Consider the following 17,666-nt stretch of genomic DNA (forward strand, 5'->3'; position numbering starts at 1 on the left):
GGATGCTAAAACTGACTGCAGGACAGCAGGGGGCTAGGGAAGGGAAAAGCAAATAATTAGCTAGGTGTAATGTATTTGCTTCATGGGTTCTTTGTTTAAGAATTCATAGCAACACATTGCTATTAAGAACTAGTTGGTTTATTAACAATCACACTACACATTATCAGTTCATCCACTAGGCTCACAACTGTATACCTCATCGTGGATGCCCTGAATCCAACTGGTTGGGGTTTTATTGAGTCTTGTGAACATCGCGTGACTGGCTAAGCCACTCACAAATACAACAGCTCCACAACTATTTTAGAATAACTTTGCACCAAGTTTTTAGTAAAGGCACTAGAACCCTCAAATTCGCAAATCAACTGCGAACCTTGCCAAATTAAATTAAAATTGAATTGCCGGGGGCGATGATGCACTCCAGTCCCTTCAGTGCCCAACTTTCGCGGAAGGCCGCGAGCGTACCGGTGGACACCGCGTGCTCGATCTCCAGGGACACCCTGGCTTGGATGTAACCACGGAAGAGAGGCAGGCAGTCGGGCTAAACGACCCCCTCGACCGCCCGCTGCCTGGACCGGCTGATGGCCACACTTGGCCAGGCCCAGGAGCAGGCCTACGAGTAGGCCTCGACCAGCATACACACATGTGCATACATTACACCAGGTTTCCCATTCCTGATCTCTGTCCCGTGGCAATAACTGAGACCAGGGGTCGAATTGTTCTGATGCCTCTGTGTTTGACTGTCTCTCGTGCTACCAACTGAGCCAGGTGTCTCGCCCATGGGTCATGAGGTTGCAGGTTCAAGCCCCACACCATGACTTGAGCACACAATGCTCTTCCGCAGGGCAGGTGCAATCTTTCAGATGAGAGGTTAAACTGGGGCCCTCTCTGCCTGTACAGGGCATAAGAGATCCCATTGCTCTATTTGAGGGCAAGCTCGAGAATTCTCCCAGAGTCCTGACCAATCGTCCTCCCCAAAGCGACACCATCGACAACACGTGACCTGGTCATTTATCTCATCTGCTGTATACAAATTGGCTGTCCTGTCTGCACATACAAAGTAATCCCTTGATTGTGATGAACTTAGGAACATTAGCAGCAACTTGCATTTATATAGCGCCTTTAACAGAGTAAAACACCCCAAGGCGCTTCACAGGAGCGCAAACAGACAAACAGTGGCACTGGGACACATAAGGAGATATCAGGACAAAACGACCAAAAGGTTGGTCGAAGAGGTTGGCTTTAAGGAACGTCTTAAAGGAGGAAAGAGAGGTAGAGAGACGGAGAGATTTGGGGAGGGAATTCCAGAGCTTGGGGCCCAGGCAGCTGAAGGCACGGCCGCCAATGGCAGGGCAAAGGGAGTGGGGGATGGACAAGAGGCCGGAATTGGGAGAATGCAGATATCTTGGAGGGTTGTGGGGTTACACAGATAGGGAGGGGGCGAGGCCATGGAAGACAAGGAGGAGAATTTTAAAATTGAGGCGTTGTCAGACTGGGAGCCAATGTAGGTCTGTAACTTGCATTTTCGTAGCACCTCCAATGTAGTAAAACATTAGGAAGATGACTAGGCCATTCGGCCCCTCAAACCTGCTCAGCCACTCAATGAAATCACCTCCATTGTTCCACCTTAGCTCCATATCCTTTGATAACCTTACCTAACAGAAATCTACCATGGTCTTGAAAACTCCAAAATTTTCCTCAGTATCCACAGCCTTATAAACGGAGGCAGCTCCAGATTGCAATTACCCTTTGTATGAAAAAGTGCTTCTTGCTTTCACTCCTAAATGTCTTTCATTCTCATTTTAATATCATGTCCCCTCTTTCTACATTCCCCTCACCAGAGGAAGTACCTTCAACATTATCGAATTTTTTTTAACATGTTAAACACTTTGGGAGGATGCAACAACAACAACTTGCATTTATACAGCGCCTTTAACCCATCAGCCGTGGCTCAGTGGGCAGCACTCTCGCCTCGGAGTCAGAAGGCCGTGGATTCAAGTCCCACTCCAGGGACTTGAGCACAAAAATCTAGGCTGACACTCCCAGTGCAGTGCTGAGGGAGTGCTGCACTGTCGGAGGTGCTGTCTTTTGGATGAGACGTTAAACCGAAGCCCCGTCTGCCCTCTCAGGTGGATGTTTAAGATCCCGTGGCACTGTTTTGAAGAGGGGCAGGGGAGTTCTCCCCAGGTGTTCTGGGGCCAGTATTTGTTCCTCAATCAACATTAACAAAAACAGATTATCTGGCTATTAGCACGCTGCTGTTTGTGGGAGCTTGCTGTGCGCAAGTTGGCTGCCGCGTTTCTCACATTACAACAGTGACTGCACTCCAAAAGTACTTCATTGACTGTCAAGTGCTTGGGGACGTCCGGTGGTCGTGAAAGACGCTATATAAATGCAAGTCTTTCTTTAACCTACTAAAACGTCACACGGCGCTAAGTAGATCTGACACCGAGCGAAGTAAGGAGATATTCGGAGAAATGACCAAAAGTTTGGTTATTCAGGTGGGTTTTAAGGTGACAGAGGCAGATTTATGGAGGGAATTCCAGAGCTTAGGGCCCAGGCAGATGAAGGCACGGCCGCCAATGGTGGAGAGAAGGAAATCAGGGGGTGCGCGAGAGGTCAGAAGGCAAGTTTTTCCATTACTGAGCCAACACTGACTCAGGTCCCATTTGAAGGGCCCTTGCACGACATATTGGAGCCATCACTGCTGCCAGTGTACACCAGCATGAGAGCAATGCCTTCAAGGAGGGAGGGGATGAAAGTGGGTGGGTGATGTGGTTGGGGGGGGGGGGTTGGGGGAGAGGCGGAAGGAGACACATCTCTGGGGATTAATATCAGCTGCTAAAATAATGGATGGACACAGTGACTTTGCAACAGCCGGGATGTGACTGCATGGGTGTTTGTGGCATCAGAGCAAGGGGCTGGCTGTTCTATGTTATTTTCTTCTCAAATTCAGCTAATATATTGTGTGTTTTGTTAATATGCTGATTTAAGTTCAGAGAAAAAACCTTGAAGTTAAGTTGTTTAAACACAGTGTAGGTGCAGGATATATTTTCCCTGGTAAATTGGTAGTTCAAAGCAAACACAGTGGGTTGACCTCTGCACCCATCACTGAGATTAATCCCCACTGGATAATCATGTGGTTGGGCTAATTTATGTTTATGAATCCCCAAAATGGGTTGAGATTTCCACTGTACTTATCACTCCAACTCTCACTGTGCAATTTGCTCCGAAACCATTCCTTGATGCCCGCTTTAGATTTAACTGAGCCTCCACCAAGCATAACTCCTATAAGTCTTTCCACCCCAGCCTCGTCCTGTGCAAACTCCAGCTCACCCAGGTTTCTGCTCCCCCGCTAGGTCCAGCTCGCTGATCGCCCCGCTTCTCACTGACCATCAGCGCCAATTCCCAAATGGGTCGAATTCAAAATCCGAGTCCACTTCTACAAGCCTCCACAGCACCCTCGCCTCCGAACCAGACGGTCATGGCTTCAAGTCCCACTCCAGAGACTTGAGCCCAAAAATCTAGGCTGACACTCCCAGTGCAGTGCTGAGAGCGTGCAGAAATCAAGTGCAGGCAGCGTAAAAAGCATGCGACAAACCTGTCCCAACTACCCCTTCCCTCAACGACTATCTGTCCCACCTGTGACAGGGACTTTGGTTCTCGTATTGGACTGTTAAGTCACCTAAGGACTCATTTTAAGAGTGGAAGCAAGTCTTCCTCGATTCAGGGGGACTGCCTATGATGATGAATGCTGAGGGAGTGCTGCACTGTCAGAGGTGCCATCTTTCGGATGAGACGTTAAACCGAGGCCCCGTCTGCTCTCTCAAGTGGAGATCCCACAGCACTATTTCGAAGCAGAGCAGGGGAGTTATCCCCGGTGCCCTGGCCGATATTTATCCCTCAATGAACATCACAAAAAAAAAAGCAGAGGGGACAAATTTTCCACGTGTTTTATAGCCCCAGGTCGCTGCACAACCGGCGATGATGTTATCGTGGTGTGCGCCGACCCCGTAATGCCCTGCGGGGGAAAATTGCCCCACGGGCCGCCAGGCTGGCCAAGATCCGCTCTCAGGACGCTGCTTAAAGAGGGGTGCGCGAGCGCCCTGGGCCGCCATCTTGTTTTTGCCTGCCGACTCTCAGGCCGGCTGTATGATGGTGGCACTAGCGCGGTCCGTGCCGCCATGGTGCAGCCGGCTCTCCGTATTGGGTGTCGGGCTGCCGGCCCAGTCACACGCTGCCCCAGTGGCCCAGTGGAGGCCGTGCAGAATACCCGGCGGCCCTCCCCTTTAAGCCCCAGTCGCGTCCCGGTTACCGCACCCAAGGGAAGTGGAGCGCGGGAGATTGCGCTCCGCTCCCTTTGAGGGCGGGCAGGGCGATTCCGCGCCGGGGGCAGGCTTTTGCGCCAGGTGCAGGAAATTCCGGCACCATATGGTAACCGCCCCCCAATCAGGGCACGGTGCAATTTTGCCCCCAGGTTAACTGGTCGTTCACAGGCGGTCCCTCGAACGAGGATGACTTGCTTCCACAAGAGTTCGCAGGTGTTTAAATGAAGGACCCGATCTTCCAGTCCTGAACTCCAATTGAGGGGGTGGAAGATGCCTGTGCGTGGATTTTTTTAACGTGTGGTGACCGTTGCACATCAGCCACCACACGGGCTCCGACAGAGCTAGGTCTTTATCCAGTGGCAAGGGTTCAACCAAGACGACTGGAGACCAGCTCTGCTGCACGGACCTAGTGCGCGCACATATCGCTATCTGGTCATTATCACATTGCTGTTTGTGGGAGCTTGCTGTACGCAAATTGGCTGCTGCGTTTCCCACATTACCACTTCGACTGCACTCCAAAAAGTACTTCATTGGTTGTAAAGCTTTTTGTGATGTCCAGTGGTCGTGAAAGGGGCTATATAAATGCAAGCCTTTCTTTCTTTCTGTCTCTGCAACCACCCCTATCCCTGTACTCCAACCTGTCCCCATTCGTTTTCCAACTATGGCCTCCATCGCACCCCTCCTTCTTCATCCCTCCGGCCTCTGGACCCCTCTCCCTAAAGCCACCCCATCGCCAGTATCTCTCTTCAGCATCGAAAACCCATTTCTTCAAGCAGGCTTCCTAAACCTTGCACAATTTCTCAGCGCCCGTACCTGTTTCTGGGAAGCATCTTGGGGTGCACCGCTATGTCGAAAGGCGGCAGGTAAGTGTACGCTGTGGTTTTACCCTGAATGCAGAAATGCTGCCGGAGGATCCGTGATATCCCACACTGTATGGCTCAGAAACATGGACCATGTACAATAGACACCTCAAGTCGCTGGAGAAATACCACCAACGATGTCTCCGCAAGATCCTGCAAATCTACTGGGAGGACAGACGCACCAACATTAGCGTCCTCAACCAGGCCAACATCCCCAGCATTGAAGCACTGACCACACTCGATCCGCTCCGCTGGGCGGGCCATATTGTCCGCATGCCAGACACGAGACTCCCAAAGCAAGCACTCTACTCGGAACTCCTTCACGGCAAACGAGCCAAAGGTGGACAGAGGAAACATTACAGGGACACCCTCAAAGCCTCCCTGATAAAGTGCAACATCCCCACCGCACCTGGGAGTCCCTGGCTAAAGAGCACCCCAAGTGGAGGAAGTGCATTCGGGAGGGCGCTGAGCACCTCGAGTCTTGTCGCCGAGAGCATGCAGAAACCAAGCGCAGGCAGCGGAAAGAGCGTGCGGCAAACCTGTCCCACCCACCCTTTCCTTCAACCACTGTCTGTCCCACCTGTGACAGGGACTGTGATTCTCGTATTGGACTGTTCAGCCACCTAAGGACTCAGTTTAAGAGTGGAAGCAAGTCTTCCTCGATTCCGAGGGACTTCCTATGATGATGATGACAATGATGTGAAGCAGGTTTGGCCTCGGATCATTGCAGGCAAAGTGACGTCGCTCGGGTCCGAAATTGCCCAAAATGCACTGAGACAGGGGATGCGAGAGAGGAGGGAATGCCACCTCACTTCGGCTGGGCACTGACAGCAGTGTCGCCGTGTGGCATGTTAATCAGAGAGACAGTGCTGTGGGCCCTTTGTCAACATTAACATTGAACTGACATTTAGGTTGCTGTGTGTGTGCACAGTTCTGCATATGCATGCGAGCATGCCCCTGTCCAAGAGCTGCATATCCCTTGGCCAGCCAGTGAGGAGCCTAAAGCCTATCGCTCGTGCCTACCACTGCCCTCTGGCTTTAGGCGGGCACTGGTTCTGAACGGGCAACTGTCAGCTTGGCAGTGCTCTCACCTCAGTTGGAAGGTGAACAAACATAAGAACAAAATAAATAGGAGCAGGAGTCGGCCATTCGGCCCCTCGAGCCTGCTCTGCCATTCAATGAGATCATGGCTGATCTTCTACCTCAACTCCACTTTCCTGCACTGTCCCCAGATCCCTTAATATCCAAACATCTATCAATCTGTGTCTTGAATATGCTCAACGACTGAGCCTCCACAGCCCTCTGGGATAGAGAATTCCAAAGATTCACCACCCTCTGAGTGAAGAAGTTTCGCCTCATCTCAGTCCTAAATGGCTGACCTCTTATTCTGAGACTGTGACCCCTGGTTCTAGACTCCCCAGCTCAGGGAAACATCCTCCCTGCATCTACCCTGTCGAGCCCTGCAAGAATTTTGTGTGTTTCAATCTTCTAAACTCTCATTCTTCTAAACTCTAAAGAATATAGGCCTCGTCTACTCAATGTCTTCTCATAGGACAATCCCCCCATCCCAGGAATCAGTCTAGTGAACCTTCGTTACACTCTCTTTATGGCAAGTGCGTCCTTCCTTAAGTAAAGAGACCAAAACTGTACACAGTACTCCAGGTGCAGTCTCACTAGGGCCCGATATAGTTGTACTCAGATGTCTTTACTCATACTCTGGAGGGTTACACGACTCTCTCCAGGACTCGAACACATCATTTAGACCGTACAGCTCAGAGGGAAATACTGTGCTACCATCCATCAGCTAGGACGCAAGTCCTGGCCAACATTCCTCCCTCATCCAACAGCACCCAATTACAGATTAACTGCTCGTTCATCCCATTGCTGCTTGTGGGATCTTGCTGTGCACAAGGTGGCCGCTGTCCTTGGCCTCCAAAAACAACAGTGCACTTCAAATTAATTCATGCTCGATGGGAACACCACCCCTCCAAGTCACACGCCGTCCTGACTTGGAAATATATCAGCCGTTCCTTCATCGTCGCTGGGTCAAAATCCTCCCTAACAGCACTGTGGGAGCACCTTCACAGACTGCAGCGGTTCAAGAAGGCGGCTCACCACCACCTTCTCAAGAGACAATTAGGGATGGGCAATAAATGCCGGCGATGCCCACATCCGAAACAATTTTTTTAAAGTGCGTTACACATTAGATGCAGCCTGATAAGGTTCTATGTTAGGCCCATTTCTCCCTTACATTTTCCCTGTACACCAGTCCGACATATATGAAGATGCTTAGTAATATGAGGCCGACTTTACAGAATGTCCGTGCTCTGTACTTAAGATTTCAGTGCTGGAATCCCAAGCTTTCTATGAAACCCTACTAAATGTTTTTATTTCTTGTTTAATCTGTATGGTCAGCTGAAATATTTGTTCAAAATGTAGCCCGTCCTATTCTGGTAGACAGCAACGATGATTTACACAGCACCGTTAATGAACTAAAATGTCCTAGGGCGTGTAATCAGACAGAAATTTGACACCGAGCCACATAGGGCAGGTGGCCAAAAACTTGGTCAGAGAGGTAGGTTTTAAGGAGCGTCTTAAAGGAGGAGAGAGAGGCAGAGAGGGTTAGGGAGGAAATTCTAGAGCTTAGGGCCTTGGCAGCTGAAGGCATGGCCACCAATGTTGGAACGGTGGAAATTACGGATGTGCAAGAGGCCCAAATTGGAGGAGCACTGATATCTCGGGGGGGGGGGTGGTTGTGGGGCTGGAGGAGGTAACAGAGATAGGGAGGGGTCGTGATCATGGAGGGATTTGCAAACAAGGATGAGAATTTTAAAATCTCCAAAGCTGAAACAATAAAGGCTTGCAATGTTAAACATTTCTCACAGCCTCGTGTGATGAGAAAGCTGTATCCTCGAGTACAGATTTGTTAGTGGTGTACGGGATGGGCTTTATGCCATTCTGGTGCATTGAGTGCATTGCACAATACTAAAACTATTACATTAATATTAGTAATAAGAACAGAAAATGCTAGAAACACTCAGCCGGGTCAGGCAGCATCTGCGGCGAGAGAAACAGAGTTAATGTTTCAGGCCGATGACCTTTCGTCAGGATTGGATCATCCTGAGTTCTGATGAAAGATCAGCGACCAGAAACGTTAACTCAGATTCTTTCAAATTTTGTTCGAGAACGCTCCCGTGACGCGCCTTGCGCCTTCTAACTACTTTAAAGGCGCTATATTAATGCAAGTTGTGATTGCATTAATGCCGAGAGCCATTCCACACTATGGACACATCCCCACCGACACTTGGGAAGCCTCGGCCCAGGACCGCCCAAAATGGAGGAGGAGCATCCGGGAGGGCGCCAAACACCTCGAGACTCTTCGCCGGGGAGCACGCGGAAGCCGAGCACAAACAGCGGAAGGAGCCCCCCACCCACCCGTCCCTCCAACCACCCTCTGTCCCAGCTGTGACAGAGACTGCAGGTCCCGCATTGGTCTCATCGGTCACCTGAGAACTCGTTTTAGTGTGGAAGCAAGCCATCCTCGACTCCGGGGGGGCTGGAGGAGAAGAAGGAGAAGACAATGGAATATGCTTTGCTGTTTCTGCAATGTGTTTTGTGCTATATTACTCTCAAATTAGGAAAAGTTATGACGGTGAAATGATTCATGGAAAGCTCGACTGATGTATCAGGAACAAAATCGTACATTCCCCTTTGAAATTTGCGATTGTTTGGCACCGTTGCTAATAAACATGCAAGCGTGAGAAACATTTCTGTACCTCAAAAATACTCGCTGTCTTGGAAGGATTATCTCTCCCGCCTCCATGTAATATTGCAGGCTCTCCAATTACAGCACCACAACAGTGTTTCGCTAATCCTGCCTCCAAAACGCCAAATGCAACATCCCGCCTGCTCCTTCCTCTTCCGACAGCCTCGCTCAGCTTTGAAAGCAAGAACTGCCACGCCATCTCCTGCATTCTGGCTGAGCCAGAAGAGTGTGGGTTCAAGTCCCACTCCAGGAGCACATAAATCCAGGCTGACTCCCCTCGTGCAGTGCTGAGGGAGCGCTGCATTGCCAGAGGTGCCGTCTTTCGGATGAGACGTTAAACCGAGGCCCCCGTCTGACACTATTTTGAAGTAGAACAGGAGGAATTCTCCCCAGTGTCCTGGCTGATATTTATCCCTCAATCAACATGACAAAAACAGAATATTTGGCCATTATCACATTGCTGTGTGTGGGAGCTTGCTGTGCGCACGCCGGCTGCCGCGTTTCCCATATTACAACAGTGACTGCACTCCAAAAGTACTTCAGTGGCTGTAAAGCACTTTGAGATGTCCGGTGGTCGTGAAAGGCGCTATACAAATGCAAGTCTTTTTTCTTTTCTTCCTCAGCACATCAGCAACTGAGTGGACAACCTCGCCTTCCCCTCCCCTCCCCTCATCCCTCCATGGTCTCACCTCTCCGACAGTCCCCAAAGCTCGGCCCCACGCTTCTTCAACTTTGATGGCATCCTCTACTATGGACCTTCGTTTCTCGATAAGAACCAAGGCAGTTACAATAATGGAGATGGGGAGAACATGGCTGGTGGACTGGGCGGGGTGGTTGGAGATGGGAGGTCGTGTGATGCCACCTCTAGGAATATGTCCAACCAAAGTCAGTTACTCTGGGTGTCACAGCCCACTGGCAGTTAACCAAAATTTGGCCGGATATGTACATGTAAGGGAATTGGGTTGGGGGGGGGGGCGGTGTGGAGGGGCATGTGTAGATTGCAGATAAAAGTGAGAACTGTAGACTACATTTCTTATGTTGCAATTGCCAAATAAGAAAGACTTGCATTTATAGAGCGCCTTTCACGACCACCGGACGTCTCAAAGAGCTTTACAGCCATTGAAATAATTTTTGGAGCGTAGTCACTGTTGTAATATGGGAAATTCAGGCAACAGCCATGAGCAGTTTTTGGAGCGTAGACACTGTTGTAATGTGGGAAATTCAGGCAACAGCCATGAGCAGTGAGCGAGAAAACATGGCATGTGTATGCACTAGGGCCAGAGTGGGACTTCTCGGAAGTCTGTGGTGTTTACAGATCAGCCTTGGCTCAAATGGAAAAACTGCTCAACTCAGATAAGCTGAAGGACCCTAGTCTATTTACTTTAGAGTAGTGTAGACCTGATAGAGGTCTTATAATGAAAGGGCTAGCTTGCGTGTCTATTGATAGATTATTCCCGTTTAACAGACTGGAGAGAATCAGATCGGCAGACATGATCAACTGATCAGCCTACTGCCTTTGCTCATCATCCATTGACCAAGTACATGTCATGTGAGAACAAGGGCAGTGATGCGCTGATTCCCTTCTCAAATATCATGCTGATGCTCAAAATCTAGGCCTAGTCCCGCTGAACAGAAAGATTTTGCATTAATATCAAATCGTTCATTACCTCAGGATGTCCCAAAGCGCTTTACAGCTAATGAAGTACTTTTAAATTGTAGTCACCATTGCAATGTAGGAAACGCGGCAATTAATTTGCGCACAGCAAGCTCCCACAAACAGCAATGTGATCAGCCATGATCTTATTGGATGGCGGAGTAGGCTCGAGCGGCCAAATAGCCTACTCCTGCTTCTTATGTTCTTATGATAATGACCAGATAATCTGTTTTTGTTTCTTATGATAATGACCAAATAATCTGTTTTTGTTATGTTGATCAAGGGATAAATATTTGCCCCAGGACACTGGGGATAACTCCCCCTGCTCTTCTTTGAAATAGAGCCATGGGATCTTTTACGTCCACCTGAGAGGGCAGACGAGGCCTCGGTTTAACGTCTCATCTGAAAGCAGGCACCTCCGACAGTGCAGCTCTCCCTCAGCACCGCACTGAGAGAGCCAGCCTAGATTTTTGTGCTCAAGTTCCTGAAGTAGGACTTGAACCCACAACACTCTGACTCCGAGGCGAGAGTGCTGCCCGCTGAGCCACAGCTGAATGAGACACTGATATGAGTGGACACCACAACCCAACGCCTGAAAGAAACATAGAAAATAGGTGCAGGAGCAGGCTATTCGGCCCTTCGAGCCTGCACCAGGCTCTTCAGAGGGGACATTGGCGAGGGAGGGGTGGAGGGGGGAGAATGTTCCTGCTTGAAAGCAGCCCTTACGATAGACACGATGCACTGAACACTTGGGAGAAGGTTCTGTGAGCAAAACAGGAAATAAAAAAAGTTCAACAGGAAAATAATCCCCCCCCCCCCCCGCCCCACAAATAAAAATTGCGACGGACACAAGGATTTTGGATGCTGATGAATCACCCAGTCTGTACACTTGCAGAGGTGGTTTCTGCACCCAGAGCCCCTCGAGTGTGTTCCAACCTTGCATCGCTCCATCAGCCATCTGCCATTCTCCATATAACAGGCAGCACCATTGTGCTCTGAAGGCAATCTAAATCTACAATCTTACCTCCTAAAGAGCAAAAAAAAAATTCATCCAGTACTATGGGGGGGGCGGGGTGGTTCTCTCCTAAATATTTTCAGATTTTGACTTCTTTTTTTAAATACACAAGACGCACAGATTGTCTTAGAAGCATGCTTCCCTGTTTAACAGGCAGATACATTCATTTGCCAGTCGATCAACGTGGGGAGGAGAATCAGGTATATGTTCCACAGGAACCCCCTTCAGCAGAGCATTGACCAATCTTTCTCTCCATTCATGCGCTGACCAGTGCGCTATGCACTTGCCCAACATGTCCTGTCTACCATTCAGATTTTGGGGGGGATGGAGGCATTTGATGGTTCTGGGTTCTTAAAACAAGTGTTATCTCCATATCTTCATGTATCACCTTACTGCGGGCAGGCTGTCTCAACATTAGCTTAGCACATTCGCGCGAAATTCCTCGGTTATTTGAACACACAGGCGCTAACAGGTTCGTTTCGCCGTTGAGGCCGGGGCCAGGGAATTTCACGCAAGCGTGTTAAGCGCTGGTAATATCCAAACAGCATCATTTCAAGTCTGTATATCTCAAGTACATTCGTACTCACATGTGCATAGCGAATCTATGGACAGAGATTGTACACGTGTATTGCCAATACAGAAATCAATGCTATTCATAATATCGCCCATATATTACAACAGTGACTACTCTCCAAAAGTATTACATTGGCTGTAAAGCGCTTTGAGACGTGAGGTGGTCGTGAAAGGCGCTATATAAATGCAGGTCTCTCGTTCTTCATATATTAAACCGCAGTTATTTTATAGGATAATAGATAGCATCACTGTTCAGATTACAAAGCGAAGATAAGGGAATGATACCCACTACCTGTATTCCATTTGAATATTTGTACGACTTAAGGACCATATTTATTGCATTAAACTTAATTTGGGATTTATTTTTGTACTGTTGATTATGGAATCGTAGAATTTTACGGCACAGAAGGAGGCCATTTCGGCCCATCGTGTCCGCGCCGCCCGACCAAGAGCTACCCAGCCTAATCCCACTTTCCAGCTCTGGGTCCGTAGCCCTGTAGGTTACTGCACTTCAAGCGCACATCCAAGTACTTTTTAAATGTGGTGAGAGTTTCTGCCTCTACCACCCTTTCAGGCCGTGAGTTCCAGACCCCCACCACCCTCTGGGTGAAGAAACTTCTCCTCAAATCCCCTCTTAAACCTCCTATCAATTACTTTCAATCTCTGCCCCCTGGTTGTTGAGCCTTCTGCTCAGCGCTTGCATTGGCGGTGAATATGACACTGGGTGAAAAGGCCAACACACGAGGCCTGATAGTTCACAGAGTGCATCCAGCCAGGAGCCCGGAGGATCCCACACTCCTGATCCGTGCAAAGTCAGCAGGCGGCGGGCTGAAGTGTCAATTGAGGGTGCCACAATTGGCTTGGGGATACCCTGGGTTGCCTCAGGAGCAGCGGCTGTGGTGGGGGGGGGGGCGGAGAATCAGGGAGCTGGGGTGGAAGGGATCCCACTTCTGCTTGCCATTGCCAGCCAGCAAACCCCCGGCTTGCGCTCCCGCGCGAATCCCGTTCGGCTGCGACGCCCTACCCGGTCGAATAGCCGGCCGACGCGCAGCGCCGAGACTCTGGGCGCGCAAGAAAATGCAAGGTCGAGATTTGTTTTATTTTTTTTTTAAAGGCCATTGGCAAGTTTGAGGCTCGTCCTGCCGATGTTAAAGGATCAGGCCACCTTGGGCAAAGTACAATAAAGGCATCCAAACCGGGTGACATAGTACTCCAGTGAGGACTTACATTGGGGGCGGGCGGGGAGGGAGGAAGAGAGTGGTAAGAGGAGTCAACTTAGCAATGACAAAAAAAAATGACAGGGGATTGGGGCGAGGCAGCGTGCACTGCCTCATAGTAATACTGCACAAGTTCCTTTCCCTTTATCATAATGCTACCCATTATAACATAATCCGTACAAAAACTAAGCATGTACAATCATAATTAGTAGAAATGCACTTCTGTATAATTACACACACACACATGCCTGCAGAACTCGGCTCATTCCTGGTGTAACACAAAGTCACAGACAATGAATGGGACCCATATGGTTTTCGGAGAGAGCCACCAAATCTAGCACGAAGGGGTTAAAAGTGTAGAGTGCTCTCGCAAAGCCCACGTTCCCCCAGTCTAAATATTCCTGAATGGAGAGTCTGATAAGGCTCCACGTGAGAAAGCAATCCAGGATTCACCTCCACTCCTCGTGATCACACTTTTAAAAATAGTCCCATCAATCATTGAGGGGACTTTTACCCATTATTAATTGATAGGGGCCACAGATAAGGAATTAATCCCTGCAGCCACGTATTAATTAATTAATTCGCAATTAAGTAAGTGGAATACACAATAGGCCCCAGAGCGGCACCATCAAAACTTCACATACTTGGATGTGAAAATGTAATTTCATTTTTTTTAAGCTGCACGGCTTGTTTTTAAAAAAAGTTCAAGAGGGCGAGATTTTATTCCCCCAAAGACAATTTACCGTCACCTCCTCCAAATGAACTCTGTGCAGAGAACACGGAGGAACACGCAAGCAGATTTAAAAGAAAGGGTTTAAAGGAACACAGGTGCTCGAAGCTCTTGCCCCAGCAAGTTTGTTTTGACTCGCGAACACATTATTAGGCGTGTTCTTTACTAACAACAATAACAACAAAAAAATCTGCTTTCCTTTTTGCTACATTGGAAAGTACAGCTTGGGTTTTTTTTCCCCTCCAAATAAAGAAACTTCATTTGCACTTTGCTGAGGTCGGTTCATTCTAACGCTCCATGAATTAGAAAAATGAAGGCTTAAACATTGCAGCTTCCAGTGGAGTGTGTGAATATGATTAGTCAAGGGGCAGTTTGGTAAATAGCACTTCTCGTTTTATATTATTAATATGATTATCTTGTAAATAATCCAGACCCAAGCAATGGCATCAAATACAAATTTGAACGCCCAAAGCTACTTGCAGACTCCTCGGACAGTGGTCGGTGTCTGTAATTTTGGAATGAGCGAGTTTAGTGGTGTGGATTAACTGTGCGTTATTACATTGCTTCTAAAACAAAGAGGGGTTGTAACTGCTTCTTACAGACAAGTCTAATAGGTACACAGTATTTTTTTTAAATAAAAAAATGTTGGGGGGGGGGAAGCTAGGAATAATGTTCACTCTTCCAAACTCTTCCCGGTCATTGAGGGCAAGCAGTTTATCCAGTCATGAAGTGTAAGCACTTAACACTGGCCAGTGCGAGCTGTCCTGGTCCTCACTGTTAAGCGAATAGTCAGTCACCGCATTAATGCCAGGTGAATAACACGCCTTTTAATGAATGAACTGACCGTCATTGCGAAAGAAAAACCCCATTAAAATGGACAGCGAAAAGCGAATCAAAAGCATGCCAGCAAATTACATCTCCATCAATTGTAGAGAGGTGCGTTATAACTAGCTGGCGTCTCCCCACTATTCCATCCAATACTAAGCATCTTCAGAAGCATCTATAATTTCTTTGCAAAAAATACATTTCAAAATCACTACAATCACACACAGAGAAGGGGAGAGGGGACAGCAAAATAGTCAAAGGATTGCCAATATTGCACACGAGATATCTCTGGAAGATGTTACCGTTATTCCAGACCAGATTTTTTTTCCAATTAAAAAAAAAGTTAACATAACTTTTACACGAGTTCTCATACCTGCACAGAGGCAATTATCGCAATGAGCAGAGACAGAAAGAGAGAGAGAGAGAGAGACTACAAGAAGGATATCCAGCCAGCATTGAGCCTCCTTCAAAAAAAAGTGCTTTTGTTTTCCAGATTACATATTGTACAGATCAAACACCGCCACAATTAACAAATAAGAGCCAACTGGTACAATTCCTCAATTGCAAATAATTCTTTCTCAGGAGAAAACACAGCATTCGCAACATCTTAAAATTCAACTGCAAAAAAAAATCAAACAATTCCGACAAATCGGGGTCTTTTTTTTCTGTCACTCTGGCGTTGAGATCGTTAATAATTCCAAATAGCAGCCGCACATTTATATAAATTTGGGATAACCGCCATTTTCTGTAAATGACAGCCATGTGCCGAATACAGAGAGAAGTCTGGATTGATGCCATAAGTCCCTTCCAAAGAGAGAGAAATTGTACACACACACACACATACACACATACAAGGAAGGAAGGGGCTGTGGGGAGGGAGAGAGGGGAAGAGAGAGAGAGAGAGAAGTGGGAACAAAAGAAAAATCAACCATCACAATTTGCATTGAATAATAATAAACTAAGCCGAGCCAAAAAAAAAAGCATTTACCTGAGTCAGGCAGAGCGGGGAGTACATAGTTACTACGGTGGAGAATGAGCCTGGTTTGTATGAGAATGCCGGTTCAGGGTCTTTGAATCAGCCAGCTATTTTCCATGCTGAACTCTAACCCCGGCCTCGGGAGTTCTGAAAGCGAAAGTTGACAACGTTGGTTGTATGAGTGAAAGAGAGAGAGAGAGTGGATGGTGAAGAGAGAGAGAGGGGGGGTTGAAAAAAAGCTGTACTGTACAAGCTCTCGAAGTCTCCCAAAACAACAGCACAAAAAGAAATCCACTCGGGCTTGTTGTCAAAAACTTTTCTCTTTCGAGTTTCTGTTGTGTGGTGTGTGTGTGTGTGTGTGTCAGTTACGCAATGGAACTGACATGGTAATGTTGACTTGGAGAGAGGAATTTAAAAAAAAACAGCAGAAAAAATAATAAACATACACACACACACACACACACAGGGAAAAAAAAATAGCCCCCCCAAAAAAGCGGCGTTCGACTTGTCAAACTTTGCAAGATCGCTCAACGAGATCAGATGCTTCGAGACAGAAGGCTCCCCTCTCTCTCCTTCGTACAACTGACAGTGCTGCTTGCCTTGCCTCTGTCTGACGATTCGCTGTCTCAGTGTAGTGGGAGTTATCAGCGCACCAGCAAACCCCCCCCCCCCCCACCCCCCTGCCTTCCTCTCCCTCCCCCACTCCTCCTCAATCAAAAAAAATTAATATTTTATTTATTTAAAATTTTGATCTGGAGTGTGTGTGTGTGTGTGTGTGTGGGAGGTTTGTTGTTCGCTCTCCAAACAAATCCGGCCATGGAAGAAATGTCACCCAGTTTAAAAATTAAAATCCTCACAAACTTAGGGGTTTTACGAGCCAAACTTTTTCTTGCTTTAAGACCGTGTTTACACAGCTCCCATTTTTTTTGGATAACAAAACGTCTCCGGCTTTTATAGAGAGAGAGAGGGAGAGGGAGGGGGGAATTGGAAGATTTGCTCCTAGACTCTCGCTTATTGCTGCCTTTAGAACGGGATCTGCACATTGGCTTTCAGTGGACACACACACAGACATACACACACACACAGCAACCTTCCTTCCCTGAGACTTCTGTGGCTCTGGTTCCTGAGAGTGGTGGGTGAGGGGGGTTATCACGTTGCTTGCACTCAGAAACACAAAATAACTTTTTTTAATTGGAGAACATTTCCTGGGGCTTTTGTTATGCAAGAGCAAGGGGCGAAGGCGATTGTACGTAACGTGAATTTGGGATTCAGAAATGCGACGCTGCAAAATATGCCCTTATAGATTCTGCCTTTGATATGGGGAGGGGACGGTTGGGGAGGTGGGGGGGGGGGTGCTGATTTTGTCTGGTTGTAAGTTTAATTACTGGTGCTGTTTTTCAGAGGGGGTGGAGGGAGGGGGCGGGGTGAGAGTTTTTTCGAAAGCTGAAATCGACCTCACGGTCTTTTTGTTGTTGGTAGATCGCCCCTTCTTCACCAGGTCCCCACCACCGTCTGCCTCCCGTTGCCAAGCCAAGCTGTCAATCAGCTGCCTTAGCAGAGCTTATGCCCAGTGCCAGGCAAGTCAAGGGCAGCTTTGCAGCAGGAGAGGGGGGCGAGAGAGAGAGAGAGAGAGAGAAGGGGAGAGTGGAGAAGAGAGGGGAGGAGATTGGAAAGGGAAAGATCTCTAAGTTTCACAAACGCTCCAATTGCCACTCTCTCCCCTTC

General features: G+C 48.2%; 1 protein-coding gene across 3 annotated transcripts in view; it reads right to left on the bottom strand.

Annotated features, from left to right (window-relative positions):
* Positions 1–17,666, bottom strand: part of nfixb (nuclear factor I/Xb) — a 506,036-nt gene that overhangs the window by 466,556 nt on the left and 21,814 nt on the right. For 2 of the 3 annotated variants that reach the window (XM_070867267.1, XM_070867268.1), the window contains exon 2: positions 15,954–16,088. In XM_070867267.1, the coding sequence (XP_070723368.1) occupies positions 15,954–15,980 (27 nt within the window). In that variant the 5' untranslated portion in view covers positions 15,981–16,088. Of the gene's footprint in view, positions 1–15,953; positions 16,514–17,666 lie in introns of those variants that run through there. The other variant, XM_070867270.1, reaches the window with a different exon arrangement.

This window comes from Pristiophorus japonicus, chromosome 24 (assembly GCF_044704955.1).
Source record: "Pristiophorus japonicus isolate sPriJap1 chromosome 24, sPriJap1.hap1, whole genome shotgun sequence".
Taxonomy (NCBI): Eukaryota; Metazoa; Chordata; class Chondrichthyes; family Pristiophoridae; genus Pristiophorus; species Pristiophorus japonicus.